The sequence below is a fragment of the Helicoverpa zea genome, chromosome 1 (genome assembly GCF_022581195.2).
Source record: "Helicoverpa zea isolate HzStark_Cry1AcR chromosome 1, ilHelZeax1.1, whole genome shotgun sequence".
NCBI classification, from domain to species: domain Eukaryota; kingdom Metazoa; phylum Arthropoda; class Insecta; order Lepidoptera; family Noctuidae; genus Helicoverpa; species Helicoverpa zea.
This window is the reverse complement of record NC_061452.1, coordinates 13,255,257-13,274,019: the sequence shown is the minus strand read 5'-3', so window position 1 is coordinate 13,274,019 and position 18,763 is coordinate 13,255,257. Positions and strand designations below refer to the sequence as shown.

The window sequence follows — 18,763 nt, the reverse complement described above, 5'->3', positions numbered from 1 at the left end:
CGGTTGTAGAAAAATACAAAATAACGATCTATATAAATACTTAAATATAATTTATAAAATAAAATTTAATTCACGTTATTAACACTTCTCCTTTCTTTTCACATCAGAAATCAAACAAAACAATCGCAGCACCAATCTAATCAAACAAACAAGTTTAATTTAATTCTCACAATATATACGGAACCCGTATTCTCCTCAGCGTTTACCCTTGACCTACTTTCGGTACATGTAAAGGGCGTAGCTCGTAGCCGATGCTACGCCGTAGCACTTCGTAGTACGTAGCATGAATTTCTATCGGCTGTGGGTGAACGTGGATGCTTTTCACATACTTTGGTCGACTTTCAATGGTCTTATTAGGTCTTAATGGATAAAGAATATTCACTATTGAGGGAAATACATTATTTTGTGTAACGTTTTCTAAAGTAGGTTAGGTAAAGGTAGGTTTTCTATAGTTTTAAAAAGGAGTAAAGCTTTAATATTTCTACACAAGAGGTAACTTAATTTTGGACTAGTGAAGCTATTTTAGCACATAAAGCCATATAATTTATGTGTTTACTAGATGACATATATTTTAATCCCAAATCACTTAAGTACAAATGCAAAATCTAAAAACGCAAAGAATAATTTTAGTACTTAAAAAAGATGTACATAAATATTTTTCTGTCTTACGTACCATCATACTAGAATTTATATCTATTTCTTTTCTAGAACCGTTGGCACTCTGCTAATGGCAAACGCAGGTGCTAGTAAAAAACCTTTTAGTCAAGTAGTAACAACTTCACAAACATTTAAGTCTCATTAAACTTGAAAGGTTTCAACACACATTAACATAGAAATAAAAAAGATAGTATACAGTTAATGAGAAGCAAATAAAATTAATTGAAAAGAATACTATAAAGTAGTTAGGTAATGAAACTAAAAATTACTCTTTTTATGTGTCTTTTGTATACCTAAAGGATAAATACCCATAAAATGAATTCGAAACGTACTAAAATGGGCCTAGTTTATTCACAGCTAATTTCTGAAAAAACTGTGTTTTGGAAGGCACGTTAAATTGGTTGGTCCTGCCTGTCATTAAAACATTTTTGGAAGCGTATCGCTAGTTAGAAGCCAGAAAGTCTGACAACCAGTCTTAACGGAGGGTATGGATTATGGGCCGGGGTAACGTGGTTGAGGAGATCAGATAGGCAGTCGCTCCATAAAAATCATTGGTACTCAACTTTCGGTTAGAATGAAAGCCGAATCGTATACAGTTGGGAAAAGGCTAAGCAGATAGGTGACCTTCAGAAAATACTAAGTACACTTTGTATGACACATAACGTTCCTTTTAACAGTTTTATCTGCCAAACTAATTTGTACTCTAAAGGTCAAAGTTCAGAGCTCCTTCTTGATTGGTCTGTACAAACTCTCAATCAATACTCGAGGCTGTACTTGAGACTAATTTACCCTTAACATTCGTTCAAGCGCCAAATTGCTCTTCTCTGTGTACACTCGAACAATCACTCATTGAACTCTATATTTAGGTAGACAGAAAATTAGCTAGGGGCTATATTATTCTGCGTAATTATTTTTTTGAAAAGAAAATGTAGTGTTATATAAATGTTTTCTTTTTCGGGAAAGTATATTCATGATACACTAAGACGCATATATGCATAAGACCTTTCAATTGTCATGCACAGCTTTTTATTAATGCACTGGCAGCGGTTTATACATACTTACTTGTAAAATAGATTAACGCCGTCTTATAACTAGAGATGAACTTCCTAAATAGAGAATAGTATCAGTCTCAGATATTACTTTTCCATAGACGAAGTAGCAAATATACCTATCATTTAACCTTTAAAAAAAATGTTATACCATAAATTACAAGATGATATAGAAGATGTAAACTCAACCAAAACATACTCTTTACTCTCGCTTTCTCGAAAACCAAACAAAATAATTCAATCATCAATCACTCCAGAGAGGTTCTACCATCAATCAAGCTGTCTAAAATAAATTCTACAAACACGATTTTCGCACTAGTAATATTTATAAATACATATGTGTGTACCCATTTCTGTTATTAAGGACGTTTCACACTACGCGTCATTGCTTTCGAATACCGACTGCTTAGCAGTGCGTTGTATGTCTTCACCACAGAGTAAGGAAATATGAGCGGAGATACCATAGAGCAGTTAGGTCAGGCATCTTCTTCTAGGTCAAAGCATGACCAAAACGGTCAGTGAAAAGTGAACTAACAAGGCATACCTTTGTGTCACCTGTCAACGATTACTGGTATTACCAAAAATCGACGGGTTCTAAAACTAGCGTATAAAGGCTGAGACAGTAACATTCCTCGTCCGTCAAACACACGAATTTTGGCGCGCTACGTTCTTAAGAGATTTTCCTTTTTGGCACCTCCGCTAGTTATTTTGTTCTCCATGGGTTTTTCACACGTGTCGTTCGACCCTAATGCAGCGACCGTGGCTAAGGGTATAATGCGACTACCGCAGTCGATGCGCATACAAACTGGACTTGGTTCTTTAACCTTTATTCGCACTGCTTGTTGATTTAGCTTTTTGCTTAGTAAGGATAGACTACGAGCTGTAGAACTTGGTTGGTTTGAAATTTGGTGCATTTGTAGTATCTTGCCTTTTTGTTGGCAAACTAATATTAAACTGTAATTTAAAGTGTTAGCAGAAATACACTCCTAAAAGCAAAGCATCGAATGCAGATCTGCGATAAGTCCAGCTTAGCATTGCTCAGTGAGCAAATGTGTTTGTTTTATGTGAGTAATTTTACATGGCGCATGATCTGTAGCAGCAAATAATAATATATCGCAAATAATAAATCAAGCATAATATGAATTATGTGAACTGAAATGATTGAACAATAAAATCATAATGAACAATCAAAAGTATTACCAACCGATCATATAAAGTGTAGGGTAGGACTGTTTCAAATTCATTGCAAAACTTTGTCTAACCATTAACTTGTAAAACACCAATATAACCACTACAAGGCGGACTCTATAAAGTCTTGGGCCGCTAATAATTTCACTAAAACTGTCCACAAGTCGCAGAAGTTTAACTATGTTAACCGCCTGTTTTGGGAGCCTTTAACGAGTTCAAGAGGTCATACCCAAGATTGTTGAGCGGGAAGTTAACATGGGTTTCTGTTTAAACTCTGCAGTGTAACGCCAACTTACTTGTACCTAATAGGTATGAAAGTAGAATACGTGATACGAATTGTTAGAAATCCTATTTTTGGAAAAAAGTGTACTCATTCCATCACTTCCATTTTGAAGCTCTCAATATTACGGCTTGCGATTTTAAAATGGCATATAAAATATATTGGACGAGACATACCAAGCCTAGCCATTCACAATCCATTGCAACATTCAAATCCAAGATCTACATTTTTCACTAAAAACATTTATCGCAAAATATTCCACTTAAAACATTATACTTTAGCCAAGCTTTTAAAGTCAACAGCGACAGTCAGATGTTTTTAATTAATAAAGTCCTCTCTTGAATAAAAAGGCACATTAAGTAAAAACAAGTTATTAAATACAAAATAAACAGTGACGAATGAAAAGCCTTATTTTCTTCGTAATTAAAATATGGCGGACAAAACACGCTAGCGGCAATCTTGTAGACGACTCAAATGAAGGCGAATGAACCCAAGTTTTTCTTTTTAAAAAGAAAATTCTCATTTTTTCTGTCAAGTGGTTATTTCTGAGGTTTCCTGAGAAATTAATTTCTGAAGCAAACAATAAGTTTGGGAAATTGGATTGGAACGGTCGTAATCTTTAAGTGTATTTCAATAAAAATAAATGAGAGTTCGGTGAAGAAAGAACAATTTATTTTTATGTCGTACTTCCCGCGGTTCTACCCGCGTATATTTTAATGTGCTCGACCAGGCTATAGGTACAATAGGTACATAACTATTAGATTAGATAATTTCAAACTTAGTAGATAGGGATAAGTACTATGTCGTAGGATTCCATAAAATGTAATGTTCCCGTATTGCGAAGATAGAAAAAAACCTTTCGTATATGTTACTGATGAAATACCTAATAAATCTTTTATTAATCCCTTTCAAAGAAAATAAAACGCAAAAATTAATCGTTCAAAAGTTATAATTGAAAAACTTATACCATCAAAAGGCTGGCTCGAAAATATTGACTTTCTGCCAAGTTTTACCTAGCTGTAACTAATGTCTTCGAAAAACTTTACAATTCCTAGGATTTTGTAGAAAACCAGTGATAAATGGCCCGTAGTATCGGGGACGTTTTTAAAAGAATTTCATTGGTTACCTAACAGAAGGAAAAAATCTCGAGGAAATCTGGACTTTTAAGCATGAATCACCAACCCGCATTGAGTAAGTGTGGTGATTAGCGCTCAATCCTTCTCAATGTGAGGCCTGTGCCTAGCAGTGGGACGATTAAAAGACTGTAACGTAACGAACCTAATAGTTCCATTTACTTTTGCGAATTTAGATTGCAATTTTGATTGCAATAAATGATGCATATGCTATTATGCGGCGCTAGGGACCTTTCGGATAGGTTTTGGTAGTTCCATGTAAAGGTCAGAGTTATACTGCATAGCTATTTATTACGTTGGTACGTAATTGTGCAGATATGTTTAAGTTTTAGTTTATGTTACGTTTCTATACATATTATATCACAGCTGAGATAGTTACACGAGATTCTTTTGGATTTATCTTCTCATTTTATTGTTTTTCTTTCAATACAAAAAACCTTAACCTTAAATTATGCTATAGCTTGTATATTAGAATAACTTACACAAGGGCCACTTTTTATTCGGTTACGGTAAATCCTTCGGCCTAGAGTTGAAACCGCAGGCGGCAACTCATAGCTAAATTGAATAACCGCTGCACTCTCAAGATTTACACCTTGTCGTTTCTTCGACTCTAAATAAACCAACCAAGATTTTATGAAGCGTAAGTACCAAATACCAATCCAGCACTCGCAAAGCCTCTCAACCTCGGTACTAATAAAACTGCCACGAGATAACTCGATTAGAAGATTATCCGAAGGCACGTAATATACCGAATAACTTTATCAATAAGGCTTTTCTTTGGAAAATATTATTTTCACAAAAGTTTTCTTCTATCGTCATCTGCCTAGCCTTTTCATATCGGTATACCGTAATAAGTCTTACCGGGTGCAGCTCAGTACCAGTGTTTTACATGGAGTGACTTTTTATCTAATCTAATATAATGAGAAGGTTTGTTTCAAACGCTTTCATGGTAAAATGGCTGAACCGATCGAGATGAAATTTTGTATGGAGATAAGTGGTATTTTGGAGGGGATTAGTAGCTTTTTTTATACTGTGCGACAACATTATTGTTTGAGTGCATCGATTCACCCAGTTAACAATCTAGAGATTTGGGTAAAACCGCGGTGAAGAGCAAATAAAACATATAAACTATTATAAACTGACAAACATACACCTACAGATTTCAGTCTAGATTTTTACCTAGATGTCTCAATGTGAGTGAACATCAATAATTCATGGGGCGACTGACATCTGACCTTTCTGACGTTACGTACTGAAGGGTAATGTCGATATGTGTATGTTGTAAAATGGAATTAGATGTTAGTCTGTCGCCGTATGGAAATAGGATCAACTGTTTGATGTGGTTTGACAATGTTCCAGTATTTGTAGGTATATCAAACATATTTATGAACAAGACAATTCTATTCATCGTTCCCTCTAGCCTTTTCCTAAACCCACCATGTTCCTTCAGACCTTTATTTACAAGGGCCGCGGTAACTGTTTCGACCAATCCGGCATCCCCAGCAGGCTTTGGCCCTAGTGGGCCCCACAGAGATTTGCTGACACTATAATATATAGGAGAGCGTCGCCCTTAACTTTCGAAAAAACCTCAGACCACGTATTCTGGGCGCTTGTAAAAAACATGTAGACGCAATTTAAATTATAAACTTCGTAATTAAGCAATCAAAAGTCCAAAACATACATTCACCTGTCTCACGTAACCAATAAAATAATAAGTACTAATAAACCCCAAGTAGGGTAAACAGCAAATGAGGTCGCAAGTAGGGTGGTCGCAGCAATTGTCGGTAGCTTAGACCAGACGGGTCGGCGGGGCTGTATCGACCGGCGGCACTGGCAAGCTGCCAGGCGGTCAGCAGATCGACTGACTGTCACTGAATTTGTAACTTTGTACGTTTTTAAATCATTTTCTTTTTTTTTGTGGGTGTAATGGCTTTTGTATGTTAATTGGGAAATATTTTTTTAATTCCTTTTTCGAATTTGTTTTGTGTTTTTTTTGGTGGCTGTTTTCCACAGCTTCACCAGTGGAAACTCTGACCGTAGCGGAATAAAATGTAGCCTATTTTACAAGGTTAGGGTTATAGTCTCGCTTCTCAACATTGTAAAATTTTTGACAAACAGTACAGCAGTTTCGAAGCATTAACAAACAAACACTTAGTATAGATGATAACATCAAAACCGTCCTTTCTTTATAATTTTCAAAACACTTATTTTTAGTATAAACCCACAGCTGTTACACGTCAGAGCAAAGGTTTCTTTGATATATGATAACCAAAATGAAATTTCTGGGTACTGGCTGTGTCTGCCACATCCAACATATTAATTCAAATCCGCCTGTCATCATCTAAATTAACTTACGAGAAGATGGAACGATCACAAACTGGTGTTTGATATCGAATGTCGAGAGACTATGGGTAATTTAACATTTACCCTACTCGGTGTTCGATGAATTTTCGGAAAAACAAATTAATTTATCGACATTTAAATTACGAGGCTGTCAGTAGAGAATATTGACATGTCAGGTTTTAAATTGAACGCACGGTTTTTACTCGTATTTAAAATAAATGATGATGCTGGATTTCCTGCGGTTTCAACCACGATACTGTGAACACGAACTGAAATTATTATTTTTATGACCCATCGGATTTACGTCCCATCGGGCTATGAGAGTGAAGGAATAGTGAGTGCAAATTATTGTGCACTATAATATGTCCTGCGCAGCTGGCTGATCTCCTTACATGAGAACAGCCGCAGTGGCCGCCCAAAGGCTACGACGCGTGTTTAAATAAATATCTTTTGTTTTTTATATATTTCATCTAAGCTTGCATAGATACTTAGATAATCGAGACGTCAGTACCTAAATTATGGGAAATACATTAATCGTAGTTTTCCTCTATATATTTTTTTTGGTACAACTTTCTAGACTTTGCCGATGACAAAGATTCAGACAGTCAAAAGTTTTATATGACAGGACATTTTATTGTTATTGATGCACTCTTGGGTAAACTGAACAAAAAGTAACTCCAATTTGTGTTAGTTAGAACGTGTTTGCTCTAGTTAAGTTTGTTGTTCAAAAGAGGTTCTTACGTCATCAGATTTTAGCTGTGGACATTGTAGGTAAGGAAATACGGTAGTTTTTAACGATTCGAATTCATAACTTTTACTGGACTGTTAACAACGGTTACTGTGCAATGTGTATGAAAAATGCACGTTTTCCCCGTCAAGCCGCATACTTATCAAGCTTATTTTATCAATTAAATAATGAAATCAATCATTCAATATATAATAGTATGCATGTATAAATATTACTTAAGTATTTCTTTTTTTTTTTGGATTTTAGTGTAACTTTTATTCATTTACAGAGATATTTACAAAAAAAAATACAATTAAGAAGCTTTTTAGGATAGTTTTTAACTTCTACAGGTACCTATCTGAATTCTTTGCCACAGTACCACCTAGAAATGTGACATAGAAAGTAGGGCAATTAGAGTACAGTGCGACACAAATACCTCATGTTGGGGCTCACTGGCTCGTGTGAATCGGAAATTAGTTCTTTTAAATCTTTGCTGTGAACTAGATTCTTCTTTTAAATTGTTGTAATTTATTGTACGTAGGGTCGTAGGTATGTATTAAGTAGTTGTTTAGCTTAAGGCCATTGAAAGTAAGATTGTGTGGGTTCGATATTAACGAGTGTTTTCGAAAGTCTTACGGCCAGTTTCTTCATCAAAAGTAAAAGTCAAAGTAATGTCTAAAGTAAAAGTAACGGTCAAATTCGTTTTTTCAAGGCTAAAGTGACAGCAAAACTAATAAAAAAATGAATTTGACCGTTACTTTTACTTTAGACATTACTTTGATTTTTACTTTGGCTTTTACTTTTGATGAAGAAACTGGCTGTTATTTACCTATAAATTTAATTAACGATGTCACTGATTACATTGTCATTTGGACATCTTTGGCAGTTGTTACGGGTAGCCAGAAGCCTAACACCCATTCTTTTTTTATTTTTTTTATTTAATTAATTCGGGGTTTTTATCCACATGGATATCACCCATTCTTAGTGAATTGGTATTCGGTTGCCCGGGATGAAAGGTTAGGCAGATGATGACTTGAGTAAACTTCTTCTATCAAATAATAGATTATAACAATCCAGCTTGATTTGTTAATTTGAGCAGGAGCCAAAAGTTTCTGTCTTTTCAACCAATTAGGAATAAACTCTAGAATATATCTTACAAATATTTATATCACGAAAACAAACAACTTATTCAGGAAACGAGGTACAATACAAAATGAAAGGAAAATAAATTGTTTCACTACACTTGTTCCATTTCGTTACAAAGATAAGTTCGTCTTGTATGTACCTAATTTGTTGAAATTTTTGTGTTTCTTCGTAAAACTTTGTTGTTCATTTGTTTCTTGGTTTGTGGAAATAATATTCTAGAACATTTTTCTTTGTAATAAAACATGGATGGTATTTTGGGGTGAGTTATTTTAATATTATAACATGTTTGTTTTCTCTAGAGATTTCTGTAGATTTTTTCCAGTTTTGTTTAAGTTGCTTTATTAAAATAACTTCCGCCAGTTTTACCCATGCCCTGTGGGATTGCTGCCTTATAATACGATATAGAAGCCTTTTCGTACCATTCCATCACATCACATTTTGTTATTATAATTTAACTTAGAATAGAAATCCTGTATAAAAAAGAACTCGTAAATCATTGCTTGCCCGGAAATTGAACCTAAAACTACCCACGCAGACCTCACACGCGATTCATCGAAATTGCTTTACCATATAAAAATAATAACTTATTTGCCGACAAGAGATCACTTTGAACCAGCGGTATTTTCGTGGTTTCTCCCGCTTTCCGTGGGAACAACTGCCCGTATCGGGATGAGTATATAGCCTATTTTATTTGTGAATAGTGTGGCTTTCCAACAGTGAGAGAATTTTTGAAATCGGTTCAGCAGTTTCCGAGCCTTTAGGGTGCAAACAAAAAAGTGTTTCCTCTTTATCATCCTACTAACCTACTATTCCTACTAATATCATAAATGTGAAAGTTTGAAAAAGAAGAAAAACGACTGGACCAATTTGGTTGAAGTATGATATGTTGACAAGTTATACCCTGGATTAAAACATAGGCTATTTTTTATCAACACACCTTGCGGGCAAAGCCGCGAGCGGAAGCTAGTATTTCTATATATTAAAGTCAAAATTGCTTAATATATAACCATGAAATTAAACACCAGCCTTTTCTTTATAAAATGTATGGAATGAAGGTTTCATTTGAAATAGATGTTCATATTACAGCCAGACGGGGAAATGTCTGAATTTACTTCACGCGTAGACGGATCGATACGTCTCGATGTATTCGTTCCAATATTTGTCATATTTCAATTCGAAACGATTTCAACAGCGAAATGGTTCTTTAAATATCTGAAATAGGTAGGTATCTCGATGAAATATCTTTTCATAATATAATATAATATTGTATGTAAAAGATATGTCGAAGTTAGTATCTACAGTTATTCTTGTTAATTACATAAGCCACCTAGATTGGCTTTTAGGAAAGTAGTTAATCAAAATAATTAATTGCCATAAACAATATTTAACTTTATATAAATTATGATAAATCTGCGTTCGGTAAAGGTAAACAAAGCCCACAGGGAATAGTTTACCGGCTTCAAGACCAAGAAGGACACAGTTCTATTATAATTTTGATTATAATCTGAATTTCAGAGAAGGGTCTCACAAAACCTAAACCAACTAATAAAAAATACTATCCCAAAACAATAGTCATATTTCAAGATTAATAACACCTCGTATAATATCAAAATTCATGAAAAAAAACTGTTATTTTGTACCTCAACTTTGATATATGGGCGGTGCCACGGAGTAAGGAAAAATGAGCGGAGATGGCATCATGCAGGTAGGCCAGGCGCCTTCATCTAGGTCAAAAACGCACGATGGACATGACTGAAACGATCAGTTACGAGTAAATTAACTAGGAGTTCTGGTTCTTTGAGACATCTGCCGACATTGCGGGTCCAAAAAAGGCATATAAAGGCGGAAACGGCGACACCCGCATTTTGGCGCGCTACTTTTTTAGGAGATTTTCGGTCCGCTAGTAATTTTGTTCTCCATGTATTTTGTACTTCAAGTTTGATATATGGCTGGTGCTAATCTCTGCGCCGATTCGGGCAAGTTTTTTTGTTACCCTCTGCGATCTATGGAGATTGTTCGAGCCCTGGGTCCTGTATATACTCAATTTGTTCGAATCCTACTCAACTTTTTTGGGTTGTGTCGAGATAACGTCATAATATATTTCAGAGCTAGTATTTTGCGCTGTGACTTATGATTGTTTTTTTTCTGTAGTTTGTGTAATATTTTTCTTGCGACCATTGTACACTTTGAAAAAGACCAGATATTAACTGTGCTTAAGGTATTTAAAAAAACATCTTTTTTAATGCGATGCGGTGGCATCTTCACTGCTCTCTCTAGATGTTTGTGTACCTTAACTGGAGTATGTCGTATATTAAATTTTAACACCTAATCTATTCCCATTTCAGAAGTAAATGATACGATAAATGCTAATATCAGTCTTAGCAATAATACCACGGTAAATGATAGCCCACTAAACATTCAGGCTTATGTAAATTTTATTATAACCAAGATTAATATCGGCAAGTAAAATAAATAACTTGTAAAGGTTAATATAATATTTCCTAACATATTTATTGGATTACATCCCACGCTCATTTACAAAATGGCTGCCACTCTATATGAACTTGTATGATTATCTTGCTACTTATATATGTATGTATATTAATCATCATCTGCCTAGCCTTTTCCCAACTATGTTGGGGTCGGCTTTTAGTCTAACTGGATGCAGAACAGCCAACCCAATACCCCTTGGGTAAGACTGGTTGTCAGGCTTATGACTACTCGTAAATATATGAACATTAATATTGTTCTAATTTGTGTTTAGACTTCAAATTACTCAAAAGACGGTTGATTGAAGTAATTTCGATCATGGAAATGTTTGAAGCCTGTCAGAATTTGGTTTCTGAAATGGTGTTGGCACATATTTGCTTGTGTGTGTGTAGATGTGTGTGTGTGTGGGGGGGGGGAGGGGTTGAAACAACGAGTTAGAAAGTCAAAGTTCAAGGAATTAGCTCATTGACATTATTGAGGGGTAAAGACGGATAAGGGATATTAAACGTAAGAAGGAACATATTTTCTTTCGATTCGGCTTTTTAACACTTTTTCTTAGACATGATGATTCTATATGGTCTTATGTAACGGCCGGCGGGACCTCAACACCACTTTGGTGTATTTTGTTTTATAACTCTGTTAATGGCTTATGAAACATAGCCAGTATTTCACTGCACCACTAGTTCCACGAAAACTTCACAGCGATTAAATTTTTACCAGGCCTTTTTTAAAATGCAAATAATACAAAACACTTTTCTCGGAGCTTGGCTAATTGTTCACACCTTTTTGAAGTGTTGCTCACTTATGACGTCATTCTTAAGTAATATGAGCCATTTTAGTTTTCAACGCGCTGAAGTTTTAAGACTCCTCGCCTTTTCTCTTTGCTAAGTTCGTGTGAAAGTATAATGACATTGAATGTATGTAGTATTAAATTATACTTTAAAATGTACTAAGTTATTATGTTTTTTATTTACTAAATGATGTAGAGTACAGTGTAAATTCATATGACATTATTTCAACATAGTTTTGTAAGGCAGAATGAGAGACAAAATAACTATCTACCACAAAATGCCATTCAATGTCGCACGCAATTTTGTCCACATTGAGAACATCTTTTCCCCATCGGCTACGTGCGTAGCAATGTCGTAGCCGTGAAAATACTGTTACTACGTGCGTAGCGTTCTCGTAGCAATTGGCGAAGTCACTTCTGATCGTAACATAGTTAGGTGACTCGTTGATATATTGGGAAATATATTTTCCATCTATGTATAAAGTTAGATGGAAAGAAAACCTTTGGATTATCAGAGTCATGTACCGACTGTTTTTCTAACCGCTCTCTATGTTTGTAAACGAGAAATATTTTTGAAACGTGTTTTCGTTATATTTCTGTTGAGTTTGAAAATGAACTGTTTCCTACAACTCTATTTGCTTTGATATAATATTTTGGTTCAATTATCTTCCTCGTTTCTAAATCAACACTTAAGCGTATGTGTAATGTAGTAACCTCTGAAATTACTAGTCAGATTGCAAATTCTCTTTCACTAACTCAAAGCTGTTACAATACCTATGCTATGCCGAAACTAATCACCTCTATACATACATTGTTTGTCTAGCTCAAGCCCAGTAGTGCAGTGGTACGTGAGTTACTCTGAATTCGAACAACATGTACCTACTAATACTAATTACTTAGCAAACCGTCTTGAGTTGGAACAATAGGTCCATTTGTGCTAATAAGTAATTCATCGCTCTGTTGTGACCATACATATCAGAAGTTAGACGGGCGTTCTGTTTACTTTACTTGAAGTGGAAGTAATTAGCTGAATGAACAAAAGTAAATGTAATCTGTGGAATATAGTCAAGACATGAAAGTCGTGTGTTTTCGTATATTATATAATTCTGCTTTTCCAAATCCCTTTTCATCTTTAGAAGCCCTTTTCACGATCAACATAAAAGATTTCATACAATTTTCCACATACGTCCGCTTATCGATCAATCATTACAATGTTCGCTCGTTAAAGGAGTCTTGCGAAGGTACGGCCGAGTACAGGTATTATGAAAATCTCTCAATAAGGTAGGATAATAATCGCATGCAGATTTATATAATCAAATTATCGCCAGTACCTAAGTTTAAATGTCAGTACATCTCATCTCAAAGTTAAGGCCCAGACTCCACCAAAAAAGAAGAAAAGAAGAAAAAAGAGCGGAACGGAGAAGTTTTTAAGCAACCAATAGAATTTCAAAACATATTGTCTCCGCCCACTCAATAGTATCCCTGAACGGATAAATTCTATTGGTTGTTTAGAAACTGCTCCAGTCCGCTTTGAAGGAGTCTAGACTAACTTGACATATACTTTAAATCAAATTTTTCACCAGTCAATAAACACTGTTCAAGACATTTACCCATAAAAACTTATTATCAATAGTGAGTGCACACGAAAACAATAATGGAAATTAAATAGTGATATTAATAAACAAAATACATACAAAAACACAGTACAATAGTGTTCAGTGTTCAAATTAACGGTTCTGTGACTTCGGAAGTGCTCGTGTATCTTCGTGTGAGGTCGGAACGAGCCGCTAGAGGAGTGGAGTGGGAGTAAGATGGAAGATAATGCTGACAGGCAGTGTAAATATAGGTAAGTGGGTTTTTCTTTATTTGTAGATTTAGGCCTAGAATCCACTATTATCTAGTTTCAACCGATTCAGTGTTATACCTGAGCGGAAAAATTCAATTTGTTTTTAAAGACTTTAAGAACTTGGCTCAAGTCCGCTTTGGTGGAGTCTAAGCCTTAGGGTATTGGAAAATATATGGAAGCGCTGTTTTGTATCTGTTGTAGCGTGTTTTACTGAAATGTTTTCCATATTTTAACGTGTTTTCGTCTATATACCTGAAGTGAATTCGTGGCTAACATAATATGAAAAAGAACCGACAAGACAAGTCGTGTTTCCTCTATTCAATAAACCGGCCAAGTGCGAGTCGGACTCGCGCACCGAGGGTTCCGTACAAATGCTGTATAGATAAAAAGTGAGTTTCGCGCCAACCGTTCAGTTTAGAACAATCATAGTTATGGTAATTTCGTGAGAGTCAAAATAGTTAATATTTTTTATTTTATAATATAACTAAAATAGTAGGCCAGTACCTTGTAAAAGTTATTTTATTGAAGTTATTTATATACAACATTTTATAGTCATCATTCAGAAATCTGATTGAAAATAACTAATTATGTCTTAAAGGTCATGGGGCATATCTGACCCGCTTTGTAAAAAGTGGCGGACATGAATCAAAGTAGTTTTAAATCGTGGAGAATGGTATGACGTTTCTTTGAATATAAATATTTTATTAAAATTCCATGGAGACGAATGTCCAGGATCGTTTGAAAAATATAAAAGACAAGCAGTTTCAGAGGATTGTACAGGTTGCAATGCTAGTTTTTATTGTTAAAGACATTTCATAAAGAAGGAAGGTGCCAATCCGGATGACCAGGATCTGATGAGGATCTGGAAACCCTGAGAAATCGAGGGCAACTCTTGAATATTGTAGGCACGCATCGAGTCATAACCAGACATGTGAGTGTATTTTTGAGGGTACTGGTAAACAGTGAAGGTTTGGAGCTGATTTGATTATGGAGACTACAGAGAGTCAAGGGAACTCCCGAACGGTATGTTGCAACTACCACGTGTTTGGGCTTATTTTATTCGTATTGGCGAAGACTTTCCACAAAGATAGGTTTGACTGCCATTGTGGGATCGACAGCTAAGATCAGATATAGTTATGGGAACTCCTTTACAATTTATAACGTAACCTTGTGTTGGAGCTTATTTTATATTAGGTGATGAGAATTCACTACTAACTTGGGTTAAAGCAGCCATTGCAGGAATGGGATCTTTTATTTTTGAGGGATTAATCACCTAAAGAGCCCCAGTTTCAGGTTTTTTTCGAAACCGCCTGACGACTTGTAGCTGTCGAATTGTAACAACGACTTCTAGAGAGTAGGATTCAGGGCTGCTGGCTTTACGTTTCTAGAGCCTTGACAAAAGTGTAATTCTGTCCCTTTCTTTGTTTTATAAAGTCGGCATTATTTTATTTTGTAGCATTTTACAAACAAATCCAACTTCAAACATATAAAAAAGCAACAAGAAAACAAAAGCAAGAAAGAAATTAAAAAGATGTTAGGTGCATCGGTCTAGAAGTCGGTGTCTAGAGGATGCATCTATATTTATTTAACCACCGAGATCTAGACCGATGCATATAAACAGTTTTCTTGTTGTTTTAGAAGTTGTTTTTTTTTTTTTGTAAAAAGTTTTTATTTTTAACTTTTGTGAAAAGTTCTCGTCAATACGAATAATATAAGCCCAAACACGACGTAACTAAAACATACCGAGTTCTCTCGACTTTCTCACGTCTCCATCATCAGATAAGCTCTAAACCTTCACTGTTTGATAGTATCACCAGACATACATCTGAGAATCAAGTTTTAATCCTATGCATGCCTACAATTTCTGATAGTTGCCCTCGATTTCTCAGGATTTCCATCATCAGATCCTGACCTGATGACAATAGAAATAAACGGCGAGTATACTCTTTCACTACAAAGAAATGATTTCTCAAATCCGTCAAACTTGGTCGTTTAAATTCCCCATTGAAATGAGGAAAATATTTGATGTTTACACCTGATTTTCTCTAGATTCCCATGGTTCACATTGATGCGACTAATGCCATAGTAAATCAGAGCCTTTATCATTATACTGTGCTATATTTCGTTCGTATCCGCCGTGGGTATGGTTTTCATACTAAGGTGCCCTTTGAATGATTTAAAATTTTTCACAGTTTAGAGGCCATTTTATTTAAGAAGTGTTTGATATGAATTTCACTTTTTATTCAAAACTTTAATATCTCTACGCGTTCATGTGAAAAAGGGTAGGTAGTAAGTTTATAATTATTAAAAAAATATTTTATGTCATGTAAGCAAAAATATGGGCAACTAGAATCAAACTTAGTTATAATTTTGACGTTCATAAGTGCTTGTAAAGGCCTAAATGAAATAAATGATTTGACTTTGACTTTGAATAATATTTTAATATTTTATGTAACTTCAAATTTATCATTTTCGCAATTTTTCCTTTATCTGTACTATATAACGTTGCTTCGTGCCGAATTTTAAGACTCTGAGTTCACGGGAAGTACCTTGTAGGTTTTGATTCCCTAGCGTGTGACGGAAATTCGTCTAAGGTGTCGGTAAAACTGCTATATCTTTTGATCGCGTTAACTTAGAAGTTTGATTTTTTCATTGCTTAAAGGGACAATAGACCTAGATATTTGGTATAAATTTCAATTTGGTACCTTTATTCGTTCGTGAGAAATAAGGTAGTAAGTTTCATTTTATTAAAATATTTTTATTATATTATATAACAAAAAAATGAGATTTTCGCAATTTTTCCTATATTTGCATTATATAACAATGCTTCATGCCAAATTTCAAGATTCTGAGTTTACGGGAAGTACCCTGTAGGTTTTGATTCCTTTGCGAGTGTCGAGAATTTGTTGAAAATATCGACATAATCGGTTGTATCTTTTGATTGGCTTGGCTTAGAAGCTGGATATTTTCACAGCCTAAAGGGACAATAGACTCGAGTATTTCATGTGAATTTCAGCTTGATACGTCCACGCGTTCTTAAGATAAAGGGTCTTGACAGACAGACAGACAGACAGACAGACAGACGGACAACAAAGTGATCCTATAAGGGTTCCGTTTTTTCCTTTCGAGGTACGGAACCCTAAAAATCACTGGGTACATATTATTATAAAGTATCCCTCTGCATCTTTGACGATAAACACACAATCTATTACTGAATAGATTTTTTATGCGGTTTTCACAAATATAAAAGGCTCGTAGTAGGTTCAAAACCACGTATTCACAATGCCTTATGTATAGTCCCAAATTGGTTTATTACACATACATTTTCATATTCAGCCTTTCCAATCAGAACAGACATATACACTACAGACGGACAGGCGTTCTAATGATGGGAGGCATCGAGTTGCAATATAATGACCTGCCAGCGGAGAATCTTGACGTGGAGTGATGTAACACTAATGAATTCACTATGTAGGATGTACGTTTGAGGTTTGCCTAACTGAGAGGATTTATAATTGACGCATGAATCGTGGTCATATGTGGTAGTGGTCGCCTAGTGGTTAAAAGCACTAGCCTGTCAGTCTCAGTGATTAAAGTGCGCGTACAGGTTCGATTCGATGTCGCTAATGTATATACATATAAGTATAGGCTTTTAAGTTATGCGTAGTTTCCTATCTAGTTTAAACAGGATTAAAGGTGACGGTTCTCTTCTACTCTACCTGTATAAAAATATCTTAAAACCCTAGGGTCCAAGTTTTCCCTGTATTTGGTTCAGGCTATTTTATTCATAATACTCGTATTTCTCACTTCAGAACCATTTAATGAATTAAGTAAGATCTTTAAATGTACGGTCATGAAATTCCCAGTAGCTACCGATATTTCAGCTGAAACTATTTAATACTAAATAAGTTAGTTGACAAGTTGATAACTCAATTACTTAACTGCATAGCAAGCTTGTTAACTGGACTTTAGCCGAGCGAGTTTCGATTTGTCTTTTAATTTGAGGATCGCAATGTTTGACTTTGCTGTTCCTTGGGCATTACTTCCTGCATAGAGATAAACATTATTTTATATTTTTTCTCGATAATTGAGCTATCTAATGTTGAACAAAAAAATCGGTCCGGTGTTTGCTAATTGCGAAAAGTCTATTATGGTTAATCTTTCATAAGCAATTCGATATGTACGAAATTGCTGTAATATCAAAACATAATAAACTAAATCATAATGTTTATTCTGAGAGCTCACTTGTTAGCTGTACAAACGAAAACATAAGGCAAACAAACTTGTTCGTAGGTTAAGGAACATTCTAGAAAGGCAATTACTCAATTTCTTAGATTTTAGATACTTCAAACATGTCTCGTTTAGATTAAACGTAGATTGGTGACTATAAAATATGCTTACACAGCAAAACCTGTATATTTTGGACAGTTTTGGGGTTTAAAATATCACACTTTCGTATATCCGAAAATATTATTATACAGAATAGTAATTTCGTATTACAGCTGCAGCAAATATTCTTGCTCACATAAGCTGTTTCCTTTATTTAAAAGAAAATTAAACATTTTATAAACTTCAACTATACCTACGTTAATCCAGATGCGATAAAACTTGCCTCTCAACTATAAATGAGCTGCGGAGATGGGTGTTAGAACTTACTGTAAACCTAGAAAATAAGAAAACTTTTAAAGATGAAAGATTAAGAAGATCAGCTAGCTGTACCAGGCGATTTTACCCGCTTTTCTGAGAATAGTTTTATACGACATTTTGTATAAAAAATGTGCTGTTTCTCTGTCCATACCCAATTTTGCATAATTCGATAACAAAGACATTCATTGAAAAACTATAAGTATCTGAACTCGGTTATGAATCTGGTTTGGTTCATAATTTACTGCTTTTAAGTCATTCATAAGCCATAAGCCAGTTAATTTGGTACCTGCTATCCATTCCAATTAGGAAATAAAGACTCGATACTTGACACTCATACAAACAAACTCATACAAATTCGGTGGTCTAATTAAGTATTTTCTTTCCTTTAAACAAACATAAAACATTCACTCATTCTTTCATGAGTAATGTTCCAACGCCTACATGAAGAAATATATACTTTTCCAATT

General features: G+C 34.9%; 1 protein-coding gene across 2 annotated transcripts in view; it reads left to right on the top strand.

The window, feature by feature from the left end:
• LOC124631655 (oxysterol-binding protein-related protein 1) overlaps positions 1-18,763 on the top strand; it is a 58,879-nt gene that overhangs the window by 8,835 nt on the left and 31,281 nt on the right. Inside the window, exon 2 of one of the 2 annotated variants that reach the window (XM_047166194.1) lies at positions 13,387-13,649. In XM_047166194.1, coding sequence (XP_047022150.1) covers positions 13,615-13,649 — 35 coding nt within the window. In that variant the 5' untranslated portion in view covers positions 13,387-13,614. Of the gene's footprint in view, positions 1-13,021; positions 13,650-18,763 lie in introns of those variants that run through there. The other variant, XR_006984535.1, reaches the window with a different exon arrangement.